This window comes from Labeo rohita, chromosome 15 (assembly GCF_022985175.1).
Source record: "Labeo rohita strain BAU-BD-2019 chromosome 15, IGBB_LRoh.1.0, whole genome shotgun sequence".
Lineage (NCBI taxonomy): Eukaryota > Metazoa > Chordata > Actinopteri > Cypriniformes > Cyprinidae > Labeo > Labeo rohita.
In genome coordinates, this window is record NC_066883.1 from 14056582 (window position 1) to 14074726 (window position 18145).

Below are 18145 nucleotides of genomic sequence, written 5' to 3' on the forward strand. Positions count from 1 at the left end.
ACAAACAAAATAGGCTACTGTTTGTATTTTTCAGCGTTCCCAGAAATGTGATACGTTTACTGTTGTTTCTAATAAACAGCAATGAGTTTTAATGCAAAGCAAATTAGAACTTTTACTGAACTGTTTAGCTTCTTAGATGATTCCCCTGAAAAAAAGACTACAGCAATTTAAAATTCAGAGGACACCTCAACAATGTCTCAGACTGCTTAATTTTGGGTGGATAGATACCAAAGACAATCCAAAGTCTGAGATTCCAGTACTGGAACTGAAACTTAATGTAGGCAGTTGTCTCTCTTTTTTATTTCAAAGTTGTTTTAGGAGAAACATCTGGGATGACGTTGATTCTGCAATAATATTTTCCTCAGGACTGGGGGTGGTCACATAAAGGAATCACAGAGGAAACTGGGACTTGTGACACTTCCCTGATAGCATGCATACATCACGGAGACATCTATTTGACATCTGCATTTACATCTGGAAGATGTAGTTTTTACATAGTTTGCTCATTTGCAATACGTCTATAGGACGTTTCCTATCAGTTGTCAAATAGACGTCTATCAGATGTCTTTAAGATGTTTATGATTTCGAATGTATGTAAAACTGACATCTTACAGACGTCTGTCAGATGTTTGTACACAGCAGATGCTTTCCAGATCAAGTGATCTTTAACAGATATGATGTCACTGATGTCACATGGACACATTTGTGTCACATTTTCACGATGTCCTAGTTTTCACGATCCTTGGTTTTGTCCTTATCCTACTAAATTTCTGGCTCTTAAAAGTGTTACTTGAACGTTGCGTTGCTGTCTATGCAGGGTCAAAAAGCTCTCGGATTTCATCAAAAATATCTTAATTTGCGTTCCGAAGATGAACGAAGGTCTTACGTGTTTGGAACAACACAAGGGTGAGTAATTTATGACAGAATTTTCATCTTGCGGTAAACTGACTGAATTAACTAATAAACAAACAAACAAACATTGAATGTTTCAAGAGTTTATTAAATCCATTCACAATGTGGACATATTTACTTTTATTCTTGTGCTTAAAATAAAAATGGCTCAGTCCAATTTATTTTTCAAGTCACATTCAATTGCATTAATCACTGGAATTTTAATTCAAAATGGCAAAATGCGACAAAAGTAGCGTAGTTAGCATCACTAGATGTTACTCTTGGTTGTGTAACATTTTTATTGTAAAATAGTTGTCAGATATTGTGTTTATCTATTTATATCTTACCTCACACTTTTCAACTGGAAATTGTAATGTGTTATTCTCCCCTACATTAATTTGTTGCATTGGGAGAATAAAACTAAAGCTGTGTCCATTTTTGACATGATTTATAAAGAAATAGTATAAATCAGAGATAGAAAAGGATGAACCCTTCACATACAGCAGGCTAAAATAATACAAGCACATTTTATTGTAGTTCATAGATACTGATTTACAAAAAAATATATATAAAATAATAAATGAACACCCCTTTGGTTATAAAATACATATTTTCAGAATACTCCCAATGTCTTTTAGAATCAGTGCAACGATACCAAGGTAAAGAGGCTACAAAGGCTCAGATTCAGCAGCGTACCCTGAACATACAGAATAAATAAAGAAAAGAATGAGGAAAGCACAGCGACAGAAGGGGACCACACGGTCCTCAATGCCAGCAGCTCTGCTTTCCCAGAGTTGTTTTATTATCTTCTAACTGGAGAATGTAGGATTAATAAAGTCTGTTTTTCTTTGTCCAATTGTGGCTACAATATTGCAACATCGTCCCATGTCAAAGTGCAATACTCTGTCCTTCATCTTTTGTCGTGTCCACTGTCGTGATGGACACATCGTACAGAAGAGAGACATCAGGGCTTCTCTTGCTAAGAAGACAAGATATAGACAGGTTAGAATAAATAAATAAATGAATGAATGAATGAATGAATGAATGAAAGAACAATATCAGTTGGACCATGTTGTCCAGCTTACCTGCATCTTGCTGTAGATCCAGGGCAGAAGGCTGGTCACTCTGCTATATACACCTGGTTTTTGTTTTTGTCCACATCCCGCTCCCCAACTCGTAATTCCGGCCAGATACCAGCGGTCATTAGCCCCCTTACACACCAGTGGACCTCCACTGTCCCCCTGAGATCAACAACAACGATGGAGAGAAAACAAATGGAACTTTAGATCATTGTGAACAAGCATGTTTAACCATTATTAAAATAGCGAATAATAAAACAATAGTTTCATCATGTTTGCTTATAGTACATACTTGGTTGAATAAAACACACTTGCAACACAGTAAATAACAACATGCATTTGCCCAAACCAGAACAAATCATAAATCATGTCATGAGACAAAGAAGCACTGAGCGAGACTTGGCCAGTGAATAATGTAGTTGCCTGAGGTCACTTGTGCTCTAGTAGCTGAGGTAGACCCACCTGACAGGAGTCCCGGCCCCCGTTCATATCTCCGGCACATAACATATTCTTGGTGATGGCCCCACGGTACACCTGACTGCTGTTACACAGACGCGTATTGATGATATTCACTGTCACATCCATGAGGCTTGAAGAGCCACGGTCTGTGAAAGCAAAGGAACACTTACAGTCAAAAGTCAGCTAAAAGCTTCAAAGAAGACATTAGACATAAAAAGCTGTGACATGGGCAAATTTCTAAGACCGAATCAACGTTTTTAAAATGTACGAGGGTGAGTACAGTATGACTATAAAAAGCAAAAAATAAATAAAATAAAATAAAATAAAATAAAAAAGAGCATTAATTGTTCAATGTATTATTTTTATAATAACATTTTATGAATATTTTAAATAATTGTATTTTTGCGTAAAGAAAATAAAGTCTATTTTTAGGAACATTTGGATTGATTGATTGATTGATTGATTGGTTGATTGATTGATTGATTGATTGTGACATTATTTTATGACTGTTAGTGTTTACCACCCCAATTTTTGTTTTAGTTTTGAAATGTGTTTAGGTGCTTTACTTTTAATGTATTAGTAATCTCATTATTCTTCTTGTTGGATTCTTGTTGGAATTTATTTATTTATTTATTTATTTATTTATTGTTTTTGAACAAATTCAGCATTGATTAAAGGCAACACAACGTTATGATGTATACATATAGAATTTAAATAATTATATTATTAATATGTTATTAAAACATTTCTATTTTGAGACTAGTTGTCAAAATATAAATATCACATGCAAGAGATATCATAATGTTTCTAAAAATGGTTGTTATTTATTTATTTATTTATTTTTTTTTTTAACAAAATCAGCATTAATTAAAGGAAACACAAAACTATTATGATGTATACATATATAATTTAAATTGTATAATAATAATAATAATAATAATAATTATTATTATTATTATTATGTTATTACATATATTATTAAAACGTTTCCGTTTTGAGTCTAATTGTCAGAATATAAATATCACATGCAAGATATATCTTAATGATTCTAAAAAATGTTTATTTTATTATTTTTATTTATTTATTTTATTTTATTTTATTTTATTTTTGGCTGGCTTTTTGTGAATTACTAAACATTGTCTCTATAACATTATCCTGTTTATGTCCTATTCATTCATTCATTCATTCATTTTCATTCTTTCTCATTTTTATCTGTCTGTACCTGCTCCCTCTTGTGTCGTCCCAAAGCCAGTTGTCCAGCACTCGGATCCATCAGAAAAGGTCTGGTCAAATGTAGGAAAGCAAACTGGCTGCATGGTGCCTGTATTGAAAAGAGAAATGTTACTGTAGAAATACAGACTATGCGAGGGTCACATTCAGTTAAACCCAATCAGTTAAACCCAACTTACTGGAGAAGGTAACAGGACTGCTGAGTTTCAGCAAGGCGACATCATAATCATTGTTTTTATCATTGTAGTTCTCATTCACTATAACCTTCTTCACAAGGTAGGTGGTCCGAAGGGCACTCTGGGAAATAGTCCCAGCATAAACACGCCAATTTGCAGAATTCGCCATTGAGCTGTGATCAAGGAAAAAAAAAAAAAAAGTTTACTTTAATAAAAGTAAATTTAATTTGTTACATCATACTGTTTCGATCCTTAGTTTCAAAATTTTTCTAAATGATGGTTTTCTGCTAAATGCTATTGATCTGAACCCATGAATAAGTGTCTGATGGTTCTTAATTTGAATACTTGTTCATATATATTACAGAAAAGAACAATTATATTTAATTGCTTTTAACTGCCAATTTGCCGAGCCTTGCCTATTAACACACATATGCAAAAAATTACATTTAATAGACTACATTTTCATGAAAACATATTGAATCTGTAAAATACATCATTATACTGTACATGATTTGGGCTCAGTTTTCATTGCATTTACACCTCTGTTGTTTTCAGCATTTTTAAGCAGCAAATCACATTGAACCAATTGGTTCAGTTGATTTAGAGCTTTGAAATACTTCCTCTAAAGTTCCTCTCATCACTAGCTGAATGAGTGAATACCAACCCTTGGAAGCAATGAGCAGCTGACACCACAAAGTCCGGAGAGACAAGTGATCCACCACAAACATGGCTTCCACTGTAATGCAGGCTGACCTGCCAAGGCCACTGGCCAAGCTTAGAGGCGCTGCCCCCTATGATCCTGGAGGCAGTCTGCTGCTTGCCACAGTCTGAAAGAAAAGAAAAAGCTCTTAATTATGATAACCTATTAATAATGTCTTATTAACAAATGAAGCTAACAAAGGTTTTACACTGATGTATCACGTCTATCAGTTATTCATCACAGTAATTAGACATAAACTGAGATTAAATATGACTCTTGGTGTAATAAAAATAGATTAGTATTTCTACCTGTGCATTCAAGGGAGACTGCTTTCTCATTCTGACAGCCAGAACTGAACAAACAAAAGCCACAAAAGACATTATGTACTATTGAGGGGACTGTTCTCTCGACAAAACAAAACATCTGCTCTGATATGATCTAGTCTTACCTGACATTGACCAGACCCTGTATTAGTTTCGCTGACCTAGGTCCTACAGTAAGGGATACAGATGATGTACTATCCACTGGATTTGATGCATAAGACCTAAGAAATAGAAACAAGGCATCATTTATATTAAAATAGTTGTTGTTGGGACAAGATTTATATTTGTTTATATTTAAACCACTGAGTTCAGATGCATTTATGCAGTAAGGTGATTGTTGCCCAAAACAAGTTGTATGTACTGTTCTTCAAAAGACGTAAAGGGTTATTCCACCCCAAAATGAAATTTTTTTGTCATTAATCACTTACCACTATGTTGTTCCAAACCTGTAAAAGCTTTGTTCGCCTTCAGAACACAAATTAAGAAATTTTTGATGCATTCTGACAGCTTTCTGACCCTCCCATATACGGTAATGTCATTAACACTAACGTCCAGAAAAACGTCTTAAAATATCAAAAATATCTTAATTGGTGTTCCGAAGACAAAAAAAACTTTTGCGGGTTTGGATGACTTGATTAATGACAAAAAAATTTATTTTGGGGTGGAGTAACCCTTTAATTCCCTTTTGAAAGGGAACGCATGCTGCGTCCCTTAGAGGGCGCTATGGGGAATGCCTCCAGCATAGTGTCCTGTAGGGGACGCAGTATCCCATTCCCTATTCTCAGGGAACCATGGTTTCATGCGTAACCTGAGACGTTCCCGTGAGAACTCACGCTGCATCCTCCAGAGGGCGCTGTGCTGGAGACATAACCCATAGCACCTAAGGTGACCACCTGTCCCGTCTGCTTTGTACCAGACAGCATTATCACCCCTTGTCCCGCACGTCGCATGTTGAGAAAATGTCCCGCATTTTCATCAGTCTGTTGGTTTTTAATGATCATATTAAGAAAACGTCCACGCGTTCTTTTGTCTTTTTAAGAAAGCTTTTTATTTATTCTTTTTGTGGGATAATTTCTGCACAAAGAATTTTCAGACTTCATAGAGTGATTTAGAACCACAGACGAAAAATGGACGAGCGCACACGGAAAAATAAGATATTCTCCGTTCATTTTAACCAATAATAAAAAATCGATGCAACGTGACTTTCCTCTTATTTTAATAGTTCATTTGAGGCGGTTTCTATGGTGTTGTTTTAATGACAAATGTCTGCAGCGCATTATTGTAATGCATCAAAATGTGCAAGCACAAATCTCTTCTCTCGGAGGTGGATTCTCTTCACTCTCATAAAAAAGTACGTGCTTTCGCTCGTTTGTATGTGCACACTCAGAAACACAGAGCAGCATATATGACAACGGATGTAATCAGTATTTACATAGCATAACAGTAGAAAATGTATCAGTCTCACACGTGTCCCGCATTGTCCCACAAAATCACAACTATGTCCCACAACAGCCCTATTGCCAGGTGGTCACCCTAATAGCACCATATAGGAGATGCAGCGTCTAATTTCCGATTCTTAAGGAACCATGATTGCATGCGTAACCTGAGACGTTTCCACTTAATAAAGAAAGTCCTACGAGTTTGGACTGACATGAGGATAAGCTAATGTAGGCTGAATTTTAATTTCTGGGTGAGGTATTCTTGTTAGTGGTTGATGATTATGTTTACCTTCTAAAGCCCAGTTGTTCACAGATCTGGTCAGCGTAAGTCTGATCCAATCCCTGATAACACACTGGAAGGAATCGACCATCCTGAGCAGTTCTGACCTGCAGCACACCACCTTCAGCAAATCTCACTGAGAACATTGAAGAGGAATGTTAAAACAATGGAATTAAATTTCTTAATTAGTATTTTTACAGTAAAATATCTGACCATAATTAAAACAAGATCAAAAACATTGCAAGACTAAGATTTTTTTTAGGGGTTCAAGCACGTAGTGCTGAAACCGTATTGAAATTGTCAGAGATCAGCAATCTCCACATAAAAGTGATCAGGCAGACCAAACCGTAAGTCGTAGAGACTTTAAACTTGGAGGGATGGTAGTCTACGATGTCAACAAGCCTCACCCCAATCGGCCTGATGGTGGTGCTACAGCGATCAAAAGTACGAAATTGCTCATAATTCCTAAACCATTAGTCTCAGGCTCAAATGTATAATATCGCTGAAATCCTTGGCTCACAATGAACAAAACACATACTACGCATTGGACAGAAATTTTTGGATATTTTGGATTTTAAAAAAAAAACAAAAAAAAAAAAAAAACCTTTTGCAAACTAGTCCTAGGTTTTTCACCCGATCAGAGCCAAACCAGTGCAGAAAAATTATCTGGAAAATATCAATAAATATCCAAAACGTTTAACTTTCAACTCACCGTCGCAAATGGACATCAAAATGTTTGTAAGGGGGCCAGTGGCACTTTTACTACAATGCCTATTAGTCTTGAATGGAAAGACATATTTTCTGCAAACTTGAAACACATATGAAAGAGCTCGATATGAGGTCACAGTAAAAAAAAAAAAAAAAAAAAAAAAAAAAAATCCACTTGACCACTTGAGTTGGTGGCGCTATAACTGGAGAAAAACATAAAAAAGACTACAACTATGCATCTGTTAGTCTGACTGACGTGAAAATTAATATGTTGAGTCTTTGTCCAAAGTGCCACAAGTGTCTATGAGGACATTCACATATTTAAAAAAAAACAAAAAAAAAACATGGCCACCAGTGGCCAATGAAGTTTGAGTACCTCTTGGACAAGGTTAACGGAGGCCGATCGTAACAAAGCATTGTGGGCATATTCGACTCATGGGCCTAAAGAATATAAGTCTATAAGAATTTTGAAAGAAATGGGACACTAGGAGGTGCTAATGGGTTTTATGCCTCTGTAATCACATGGTGTTTTACACATCCACACAATATTCATAGGGCCATTTGATTGATCTCCTCATACTGAGCAATTTTGCCTGAAGAACCACTGCTGTGAATCAAATTTTTCATTAAATACCTCCTATTATGAAAAAAAAAAAAACTTTTGCGAACCAGTCCTAGGTTTTCAGGTAAACCTTCAATAATTATCAAAATATGCTGAACTTTACAGGGGTTTGTGCCTTGCTCAAGTCTCACCTCAGTCATTGTACTGAGGGTGGAAGAGAGCACTGTACATTCACTCCCCCCACCAACAACCCATGCCAGTATCGAGACTTGAAGCCACGACCTTTGGGTTACAAGTCAGATTCTCTAACCATTAGGCCATGACTGCCCCAGTGATGTTTTTTTTTTTTTTTTTTTCTTGCAGTATAACCAGCAGTGCTGCTTTTAACAACATTTGTCATAACACAATAAATAAAGACCTTACCATGTACTGTAAATGCTTATTGCAGAGCAGTATGGTTAATCTTCAAAACTGTTTTGCTTATCTAGACATGTCATCCTTGTGGTTTCACTTTAAATCCAAAGCACTATCTGAAACACTCAACGACTAATCTCTGTGTGTTGTATCCTGAAAGAATCAATTACATGTGATTGTCAGCCTCTTTACTGTAGAACGTTTTCTCACCGCAGTTCATCTCATCGGCGCCCTGTTGGCAGTTTTGGATGCCGTCACAAAGTATGGAGGAGTTGGAGCAGGTGTCAGGCACCCTCACGCCATCATGCGTCCCGTGGTGCCCTTCCTCCTTGCAATCTTTTCCTCTGCAGTCATTGTCATTGTCATGTTCCCTGCAGTCTTCTCCCTTGCAGTCCCCACAGTCTTTTCCCTTGCAGCCACTCTCATAATGGCCAGAATACGACTTGGATCCATAATGCACTAAATGAGAATGGGAACGAGAAAAAAGCGGAGAGGGGTTTAGATACAAGGTAAGCATTAATGACGAGTCCTGTCATTACAGATACATCCCCTCCCTTACCTCCAAGCCAGATGGACAGTCCAATGAGAACCAACAGCAACAGCACACCCACCCATCCACCCCAGCACCTGGCACTCCGTCCACAAGACTCGGGCCTTTTTGGAGAAGCTAATTGAACAAGAACAAATCAGCCATCAAACACATTTATGATTGTTAAGAATGTAGCAATGTAATTGCAAGGACTGTTCATTAATTAAAAACGGCATCTCAGTGTAGACCTTGTCTATCATGAACATGTTTGCAATCTCTGAAATATATATATATATATATATATTTTTTAAATCACTATATTGATATTGTGGCCATTGAACATCTTGAACATTCTTATTTTCCAGCAGCTGTACTGCCCTTTCTGTTTTGATTATGATCAATTTGTAAAAATAGTTTGCAGATATTATCTTCAATTATCAGGAGCAGATTACATAGAAAGCTTTTTTTCCACAGTAGTACCGAACCGGAGTGACTGAAAAGATTCAGTACATACCAACGACATGCTGTGCAATGATAACGGCTTCTACTTGTACTTGTGCTGGATCTTTTTCAATATAGTACGGCACAGGTTTCTGTGTGCCCCCATATTTGTCCTGATTAATCACCTCCTCATAGCTCATAGGAGGCGTCTGTGGGTCCCCTGCCACAGAATAGTATGGTGGAGGAGGGTCCTTCTACAAAAGAAAAAGTGAAAGTTTTCATAAATGCTAAATAAATTTTTTATCAACTCTTTTAGGGTTGGTGTGGTTAGACAAGTTCATGATAAAAGCATTATCTTCATTTTAAAACATACACAAACACAAAGCCACACAATGTTCATTTCAAATAATTGAAATGCCTTGACTTTTCCTCCCCAACCAGAATTCTTTGAATTCTACATTCAAGTCAAATGACATAACAAATACGTCAATATACTTGTATTTCTGGTCTACTTTTAGTTTTGCTTTGTTTTACCCTATCCTTCAAAATAGTTTGAAAAAAAGACATGGCTAAACAATTAACGTTGGCACGAAATGAAGTTGTGATTTGTATTTCTTACAAAATGGTGATGTATAGCTGTGTGAAACAGCTTCACAAATGGATCTATGGATCAGAAACAGAGCTATGTAAACAGAAGGTGCACTAAACAAATCTGAGAAAAAAAGGAACAATTTGAACCATTTTCACTAGTAAAATTACAAGTAAATGACAGTTAATTACAAAGCGGCAAGTAACAGATTCAAATAAATTTTAAATTTTGAGGCTAAAAGAATATTTTCTTGTAAAACAGTATTTTTCTTGGAAAATCATTTTTGGAGCGTAGTTCCGTTGGTCACTAAACTGGGGTGATTACTCAAACCAATATTTGAAACTTCACCTAAAATGCTTTTTTTTAGTAGACCTGCAGCTAGGAAACTTGCTTCAATTCCTTTTCTTGCCCATTTTCACCCCTTTGATTGTATCGGTTCAGACGGTCCTATCTATTATCATCCATGATTCGACTGGACAGATGTGACCAGGGTTTTTTTGTGGAGGGTGCTATTTTATGGGAAAGACTTTGTCTTGATGTCTTTATGCTGAACTGCAGCCTATAAACAGTTTGGTCACTAGAATAAAATGGATTGTTTCCTTGTGAGCACAACAGTGAAGAAAAGATCACAGTGTCTCTTCTTGTTCAGGATGTATATCATTACAGGAAGTATTCATATTTACAGGACTAGTTCAGAAAAAGTATATTGTATTCATTGTTATGTCATTTTAAATTTTCTTTCTTCCGTGGAACACAAAAGCCTTTTGAGAAGTTCTCAGGAAGATTTCAAAAAGTATGCTAATAAAAGTGGTCGAGTCCATGGCATTGCTATATTACTATGGCATTAAATGCAGTCAACCCAAGCATTTGTGTGAAAAACAGTGAAATTGATAATATTCCACCCAATGAACCTTTCATTGTTGTGACTGATTCAATAAGCTGAACTCGAGAATCAAATCAGTCCACAATTCGTTCATTTAAAAAAAAAAAAAAAAACACAACAGGGGGTGCGCGGGGCACAAACTAACAAAAAACTAACGTGGGGTTAATTGTAACACACGTGGTTTAAATATTCCCAACACTATACAGAGAAAAAAGTGTGCCAAAATTCAAAAGCCTTTATTTTGAAGATATTGCTGAATATTTATTTGACCATACCAAAAGTAAATTTCTGGCTCAAGTCAATTTTTCATCTCAGTTTTTAGTATTCATTTAAAATGAGACAAATATGCTATTATTTTAATTGCATTAATGCTTGGCAAGCCAGCAGAAGACACGAAACACTTTTATATTCCAGTCCCGCTGATGGGGAACGTTGTAACACTGCGTTACAATGTGCCCCGCTATATGCTATTCTATGACATTAGCAATGTAATTTTCACTATTTACTTTTATGGATTTTAAAAAGAAACCACAAGAAACAGGTGAATAAAGACTGACAATCGATGTTTAATGTTGAGAAGTTATTATTTCAAGAAATGTAAAGCATTTATGTGTCTCGTGTTCGGCAATCGTGGATAAGGCAATCAGGTAGCGATTTCAACTAGAGGGGGTAATATTTTGGCGGGGGTCAAAAATGGGCACAACTCCGGCATTAAGTGGCGTCGCCACCACCAATGATTTCCACATTTCATTACACTACAGGACCTGAATCTCAAGCTGTTTTAGGTATTTAACCTGCTAAATGTCTTTAGACATCTGCGAGGCATCGGCGCATCTTTAATAATTGACATATCGTGATTGTCACTCATGTGGAGAACCACTGATTTGCCTTGGATTTCGGGCGTTTGCAACTGCAGCTATCTTCTGTCTCAGCCAGGTGAGGTATCATTTGTAGCATTAATGTAAATTACTTTACAGCACGTCAGTATTGATATTACGTACCATCGTCATGGTAGTGAACACTCAGCTAATATTTTATTTACATTGGCTAATGATGACTTGACAGCCTATGCCATTACGCAGCTGAGCCTATTTTCAGTAGTTTCACCTTTGGAAACTATGCAGTTGAACCAGATGCTTTCTGATACAGTACCGTGTTGTGTTTTCTTTTGAAGGCCACAGACTACCTCACTTAAATTTCCATTTCAATGGCCTTATTCTCTGCTGCTTTCAGAAGATGTACCTCTTCAGTCCAGTGAGTAGGTGTGTAAGTGCTTGCACTGTTTGACCAAATAATAATAATAAACCCGGTGTGTTTACACCCGCAGTGTTACCTGATCTATGCGGGTTTCACACCTTAACAAGATTTGACAGGTGGGTCATGTTTTCTAGGTTTTAAATGTGTTTTGAATTCATGTTAGAGTCATAGTTTACATAAACCCATTTAGCTACCACTCTTCATTTATCAAAATACAGCAGAAAGCTTGACCAGGAAGGATTTTTGTTATTATCCACCTTTTGATTTGCAGTGGTGGGGGTAACACATTACAAGCAACAGTTATGTGATCAGATGACTTTTTTTTCAACTATTAAAGTTACGCATTACTTTTCAATTTATAAGAAAAATATCTGAGTTACTCTGCTCCATGTTGAGAAAAATCAGGAGTAAGTGCAGAGCAGGGTTGCCAGGTTTTCAGAAAAAAACCTACCCAATTGCTTCTTAAAACTAGTCCAATCACATTTCGAGGGGTTCCCCCCCAAAACAATCATGCTCTGGGGGGTAAAATACACCTTTTTTTGGTGGGGTTCCCCTGGTACAATTCACATTCCAGGGGATGAATATAACATTATTGGGGTCGCTTCAACCCACAGACATGAAAAACAACCCGCGGCAACAGTGTTAAAGTAGTCTGGAAAACTGTGGACTTGGCAACTCCGGTGCAGAGGTGTTGTGATGCTTCCTGTAATTCTAGACTAAATATGATCATGCATTTACTCATCTCACTTGCACAAAAATATAAATATTTCTTAAAACTAATAAAAACAGTAAAATGCAAGCTTAAAATGATGTAACCCTGCAATAACTAAATGAGTTAACACAAATATCCTTTAAGTATTTAATCCCGTTTTATCAACGTAACGTACGTCAGAGTAACGTAACACATTTTATTCCATAAAAAGTAACTAAGTAACACAATTAGATACTTTTTAGGGAGTAATGCAGTATTAGAATGCATTACTTTTACGTAACGCTCCATTAAAGTAACGTTCCCCAACAGTGATAATTTGGTTAGCCTATTCAACCTGACCAGTCAACAAAACCAAACCAGACCAGTCACATTTTTGGTGCAGTAGTATTCAAATTCTACTTGGTGATGTCAAGTGTAACAAAGAGTATAATTAATGAATGTTTTCTTTATAGTCAGTAATTCTAATTTTAAACATTTGAGCAAATGCCTCAGTAATGTTGTCTTGAGCACTCCTTTATTAAAGCTACTTAACTGATAAAACGTCTGGAATGATGAGTCACAGTCTTAAATGGACATACCAAAACAATACTGACCCCAGGACAAGTTTTAGTCCAGAATGAATAGTGGGTTTCTGTCTGACATGTACTGTAGGAATGTCATTATGAGAATGAGAATGTCATTCAACTACCTCAACATACCAGCTTATTTTTTATTATTTTCAGTGGGCTTTAAAACAAGTCCTTTCTCTGCAGACAGCTGAAATGATCCAATATCAGGCTAAACACCTTCAAACAATAAGACATAGGGTTTACCCCTGCATTTGACAAACGAGATATGGTTTAGGTCTAACTTTTCAATGTTTGATACTAAAGCTGAAATAGAGTGTGAGAATGTTTTCATATCAATGTGGAGGAACTGGTTTGGCAAAACTCTCACCCTTATCTGATAGACAGAGACTAGCAATTATAAAAAGCAATTAGCAGCAAACTAGCTGTGGTGGTAAATAAAAGTACATGTATTGTTAATTGTTAGTTAATGTCAACTAATATTTTTATTAACCTAATGTTAACAAATGGAACCTTATGGTAAAGTGTTACTATTATACAATATATACATATATACATTCTTATTAAGGCTAACAGATGCTGTTTGTTAGTAATTCATATTATTTTTTTAATCAGTAAATAGGCCTTAAAATGAAGGAAGAAGTGCATAGAAAATGGAGTTAATGCCACAAGTGAAACAATTTATGCATGTTAAAAGTTTTAGTTTACAAAACTAAAAGCTCTTTTTGTATAATAAAGTGTCACCTATTGGTAATTTATTTATTACGGCTTTAACCATCTAAAATCTTGCGGTTGAGTGCAAGTAATTATTTAAATTACTGTACTTCACTGGCCTTATGTTTATTTGAAGTTGTCGTCTCTATTTCATTGTTTTAACAAAGCAAAACCAAAATTTACCTCTTAAGTACATCTTAAGCATTCAAGACCACTACAGTATATGCAAGCTAGACTCATACAAATGCATTTATGTAAACAGACCACCAAACTAGACCACGCAATACCAAACTTTAACATCTGTCACACATGCATACATAGGTCACTAAAACTAAAAGCTTCCACAGCCAAAACTGAGTGATTCTGTCTTACCGTGTCATTGTCTGCCATTAGACACAGGAGTGAGGACTGTGGTTAGATCCAAAGTGTCTATGTTTTAAGGTGGGCGGGATTTCAACCTGTCTCTACAATCCCAAAGGAAAAATGAGACCCTCTTTTCTATTTGTGACCTGCTTTTCAAGACATGGTTAGGACTGCCCTCTTATCCTCCCTCTTTTAGTCTCACTGGAGGAGTGCCAGTGTCATATCTACCTGCCCGACCAGTTTCACGACACTAGAGCACTAGAGCCGAAAATAGTCTTGTATCAAAATAACTTCCTTGCTGGGAAGTTGTTAAAAGAATATCACTTTATCACGTTATCACTTGTGCAATAGGCAAAGCTAATGAATATTGTATAGAAATTGTGATTTAATACAGTGCTGTTTTCGCCTCCACCCCACATGTGTGCAAACAGCCATTCTGTAGACTGCATTCATTTGAAGTGACTGTGTAAGCGATACTTGTCTGTCATACGTGCTGTGTCTCAGAAATATTAAGATTTTGATTCAGACTTCTAATTACTTAAAAATTGTGCCCCGCGCACCCCCTGTTGTGTTTTTTTTTTTTTTTTTTAATGAACGAATTGTGGACTGATTTGATTCTCGAGTTCAGCTTATTGAATCAGTCACAACAATGAAAGGTTCATTGGGTGGAATATTATCAATTTCACTGTTTTTCACACAAATGCTTGGGTTGACTGCATTTAATGCCATAGTAATATAGCAATGCCATGGACTCGACCACTTTTATTAGCATACTTTTTGAAATCTTCCTGAGAACTTCTCAAAAGGCTTTTGTGTTCCACGGAAGAAAGAAAATTAAAATTTTTTTTTTTTTTTTTATTATTTTTTTTTTGTAATAAGTTTTTGTAATAAAAAAAAAAAAAATTTGAGAACAGCTGAGTAGATTTTTTTTTCAGGATTCTATTTCATTTATCTGAAATAGAAATATGTTGTAACATTATAAATGTTTTTATCATCACTTTTGATCAAGTTGAGCATCCTTGTTAAAGAAAATTATTAATTTCTATATATTTTTTACTTTTTATATATATATATATATATATATATATATATATATAAAAAAAAAACAAACAAACAAATAAATACTGACTCCAAGCTTTTAAATGGTATATTGTATAATATTACACAATTACACATGTTTTTTTTTTTTTTTTTATTCCAGATAAATGCTGATCTTTGGATCTTTCTATTCATCAAATAATCTTGAAAAAATGTACTCAACTGTTTTAAATAATAATACTAATACTAGTAATACTACTACTACTACTACTACTACTAATAATAATAAATGTTTCTTGAACAGCATTATATTCTAATATATCAGTATATTAGAATGATTTCTGAAGGATCATGTGACACTGAAGACTGGTGTAATGATACTGAAAATGTTGTTTTGATCACAGGAATAAATTACATTTTAAAATATATTCAACAGCAGTCATTTAAAATAGTGAAAAAAATGCTGTATTTTGGTTCAAATAAATGCAGGCTTGTTAGGCAGAAGATAATTATTTAAATGAAAAAAAAAAAAAAAAAAAAAAAAAAAAACATTAAAATCTTACTGTTCAAAAAGCTTTGACTGGTGTACATGTGACAACTTGCCCCAATAACAATACATTGACCTTATACATACATACTGCATAATGATGGCCAAAATCTATTGTTTTCTATTTTACTATATTTTACAATGTCAATTATTCCTGTGATGGTTTTTTTTTAAAAAACATTTATAATGTTACAACATATTTCTATTTCAGATAAATGAAATAGAATCCTGAAAAAAAAATCTACTCAGCTGTTCTCAACATTTTTTTTTTTTATTATTACAAAAACTTATTACCATTTTGTAACATTCTGGACACTTTTGAACACTTAAATGACACTCAAATGATAAATCTGTGTTATGGTTATATCTAACATTTATACTTAATATACTGTATGTGATTACATTAGATATAAAAATATCCAAAACACATAAAATAAAATAAAATAAAATAAAATAAAATAAAATAAAATAAAATAAAATAAAATAAAATTACTGGCCACCCGGGTGTTTTTGTTTGTTTGTTTGTTTGTTTGTTTGTTTGTTTTGCTTTTGCATCCCAACAACACTATAAAGGACAAGAGGTCTAGAAAATGGAAAGATGGATGACCAAAGAACAAAACAAGAAAGGTAAAAGAAAACATTAACATTTTATACAGAGTAAGAATTAATGTCACAGACAGTAGATTATAACCATATTTTAGCATACTCTCTCACTTGAAACCATTCTTATTCTCCTTATTATTAATATTATTAATATTGTTTACAAAGCTGAAATTAAATTAGATTTTAACTTTTTGAATAAAATCTCTGATATTTGCAATCTTTGTGACTTTTTCAGAATCGCTGTCAATGTGAGAACATGCTCCTGCACAGCCGCAGCGGTCAGATGAAAGAGCTGTTCATCATCATGTGTCACAACACTGAACAGGAAGTGCTCCACTGACACCTCACAAAGAGAGAATGACAAGGCAGAAAAGCAGCTGTAATTCAACATCTCTCTCCACCACAGGTAGCACTGTTCAGCCTTTCACTGTCACTGAGCTTCTTTTCATCACACTCCACGTGAAAACGGCTCTGGTCAAGGAAAGAATTTTAACTAGCAGGAACTGCAGGGAACAATACGTTTTTACAATTTCTTTTAACTTTCTTATATTAATATCTTGGTTGTACAGTATGTTTGACCATGAACACTCTTGGTGAACACATCTGACAGACATGAGACAACCTTGATTTACTGAATCATTTAAATCAATATAAACCAAACAAAAGTTTTAAGAAATTTGACGAGTTAGAACATACAATAAAGGCAAGAGACAGATTACATCACCTCATTCACTGGCTATTTGTACTGCAATACAGAGTTCAAAACAAAGTTATATAAAGAATATATATTCTCCGATTTATTGTATCAACAAAAGAGAAATGTAACACTTTGAAACTGAATCCAAATTATTTGACTGGAAACATGACTGTGACTCACCGAAACTGTTAGATTAAGTAATATAGAAACTACGGTTCTAAAGTTTGGAGTCAATAAGATTTTTGATTGATTGAAAGTCATTCATTCCTTTATTCAGCAGGGATGCTTAACATTGGTTACAAGTGAATCAAAAGTGACAGTAAAGACGTTTATAATGTTACAAAAGATTATGATATTAAATGATGTTCTTTTGAAATTCTATTAATTGAATAATCCTAAAAAAAACCCACTATCATCATATTACAATGCCATCATATTAGAATGACTTCTAGTGACACTGAAGACTGGAGTAATGATGTTTAAAATTCAGCTTTGGATCACAGGAATACATTACATTTTACAATACATTCAAATAGAAAACGTCTAGGTTACGCAGGTAACCCTCGTTCCCTGAAGGAGGGAATGGAGACGTTACATATGGGAACTCGCCTGAGAGACCAATCATCTCTGAGCCTTATTCAAAAGGCCAACGAACATTGGCGAGTGGTATTTGCATGCCGAGCCACTCCCCCGTACATACGGATATATAAGATGGCGGCATGCAACCACTCATTCAGGTTTTCGCTGAGGAGCCGAGCCGCAGCCCGGCGTCAGCGCGACGTAGCAGGGGATGTAACGTCTCCGTTCCCTCCTTCAGGGAACGAGGGTTACCTAGACCTAGACATTCCCCTTCAGTCGTTTACTACGACGTTACATATGGGAACAGACCCATGGAACAGGCCACGACCCTGACGCCGCGTTACGCACAGACCCACGTGCTGACAG

The 18145-nt window shown here is 35.4% G+C and overlaps 1 protein-coding gene across 1 annotated transcript; it reads right to left on the reverse strand.

Annotated features, from left to right (window-relative positions):
* Positions 1-979: 979 nt before the first annotated feature.
* Positions 980-14467, reverse strand: tmprss13a (transmembrane serine protease 13a). The gene is made up of 13 exons (XM_051128574.1): positions 14325-14467; positions 9305-9485; positions 8821-8928; positions 8472-8720; positions 6587-6713; positions 4984-5079; positions 4844-4887; positions 4500-4662; positions 3839-4008; positions 3652-3750; positions 2433-2575; positions 1977-2132; positions 980-1870 (listed from the first exon to the last, which is right to left on the reverse strand). The coding sequence occupies exons 1-13, from the start codon at positions 14340-14342 to the stop codon at positions 1856-1858; spliced, it is 1569 nt and encodes a 522-aa protein (XP_050984531.1). The 5' UTR covers positions 14343-14467; the 3' UTR covers positions 980-1855.
* Between the last annotated feature and the right edge of the window lie 3678 nt (positions 14468-18145).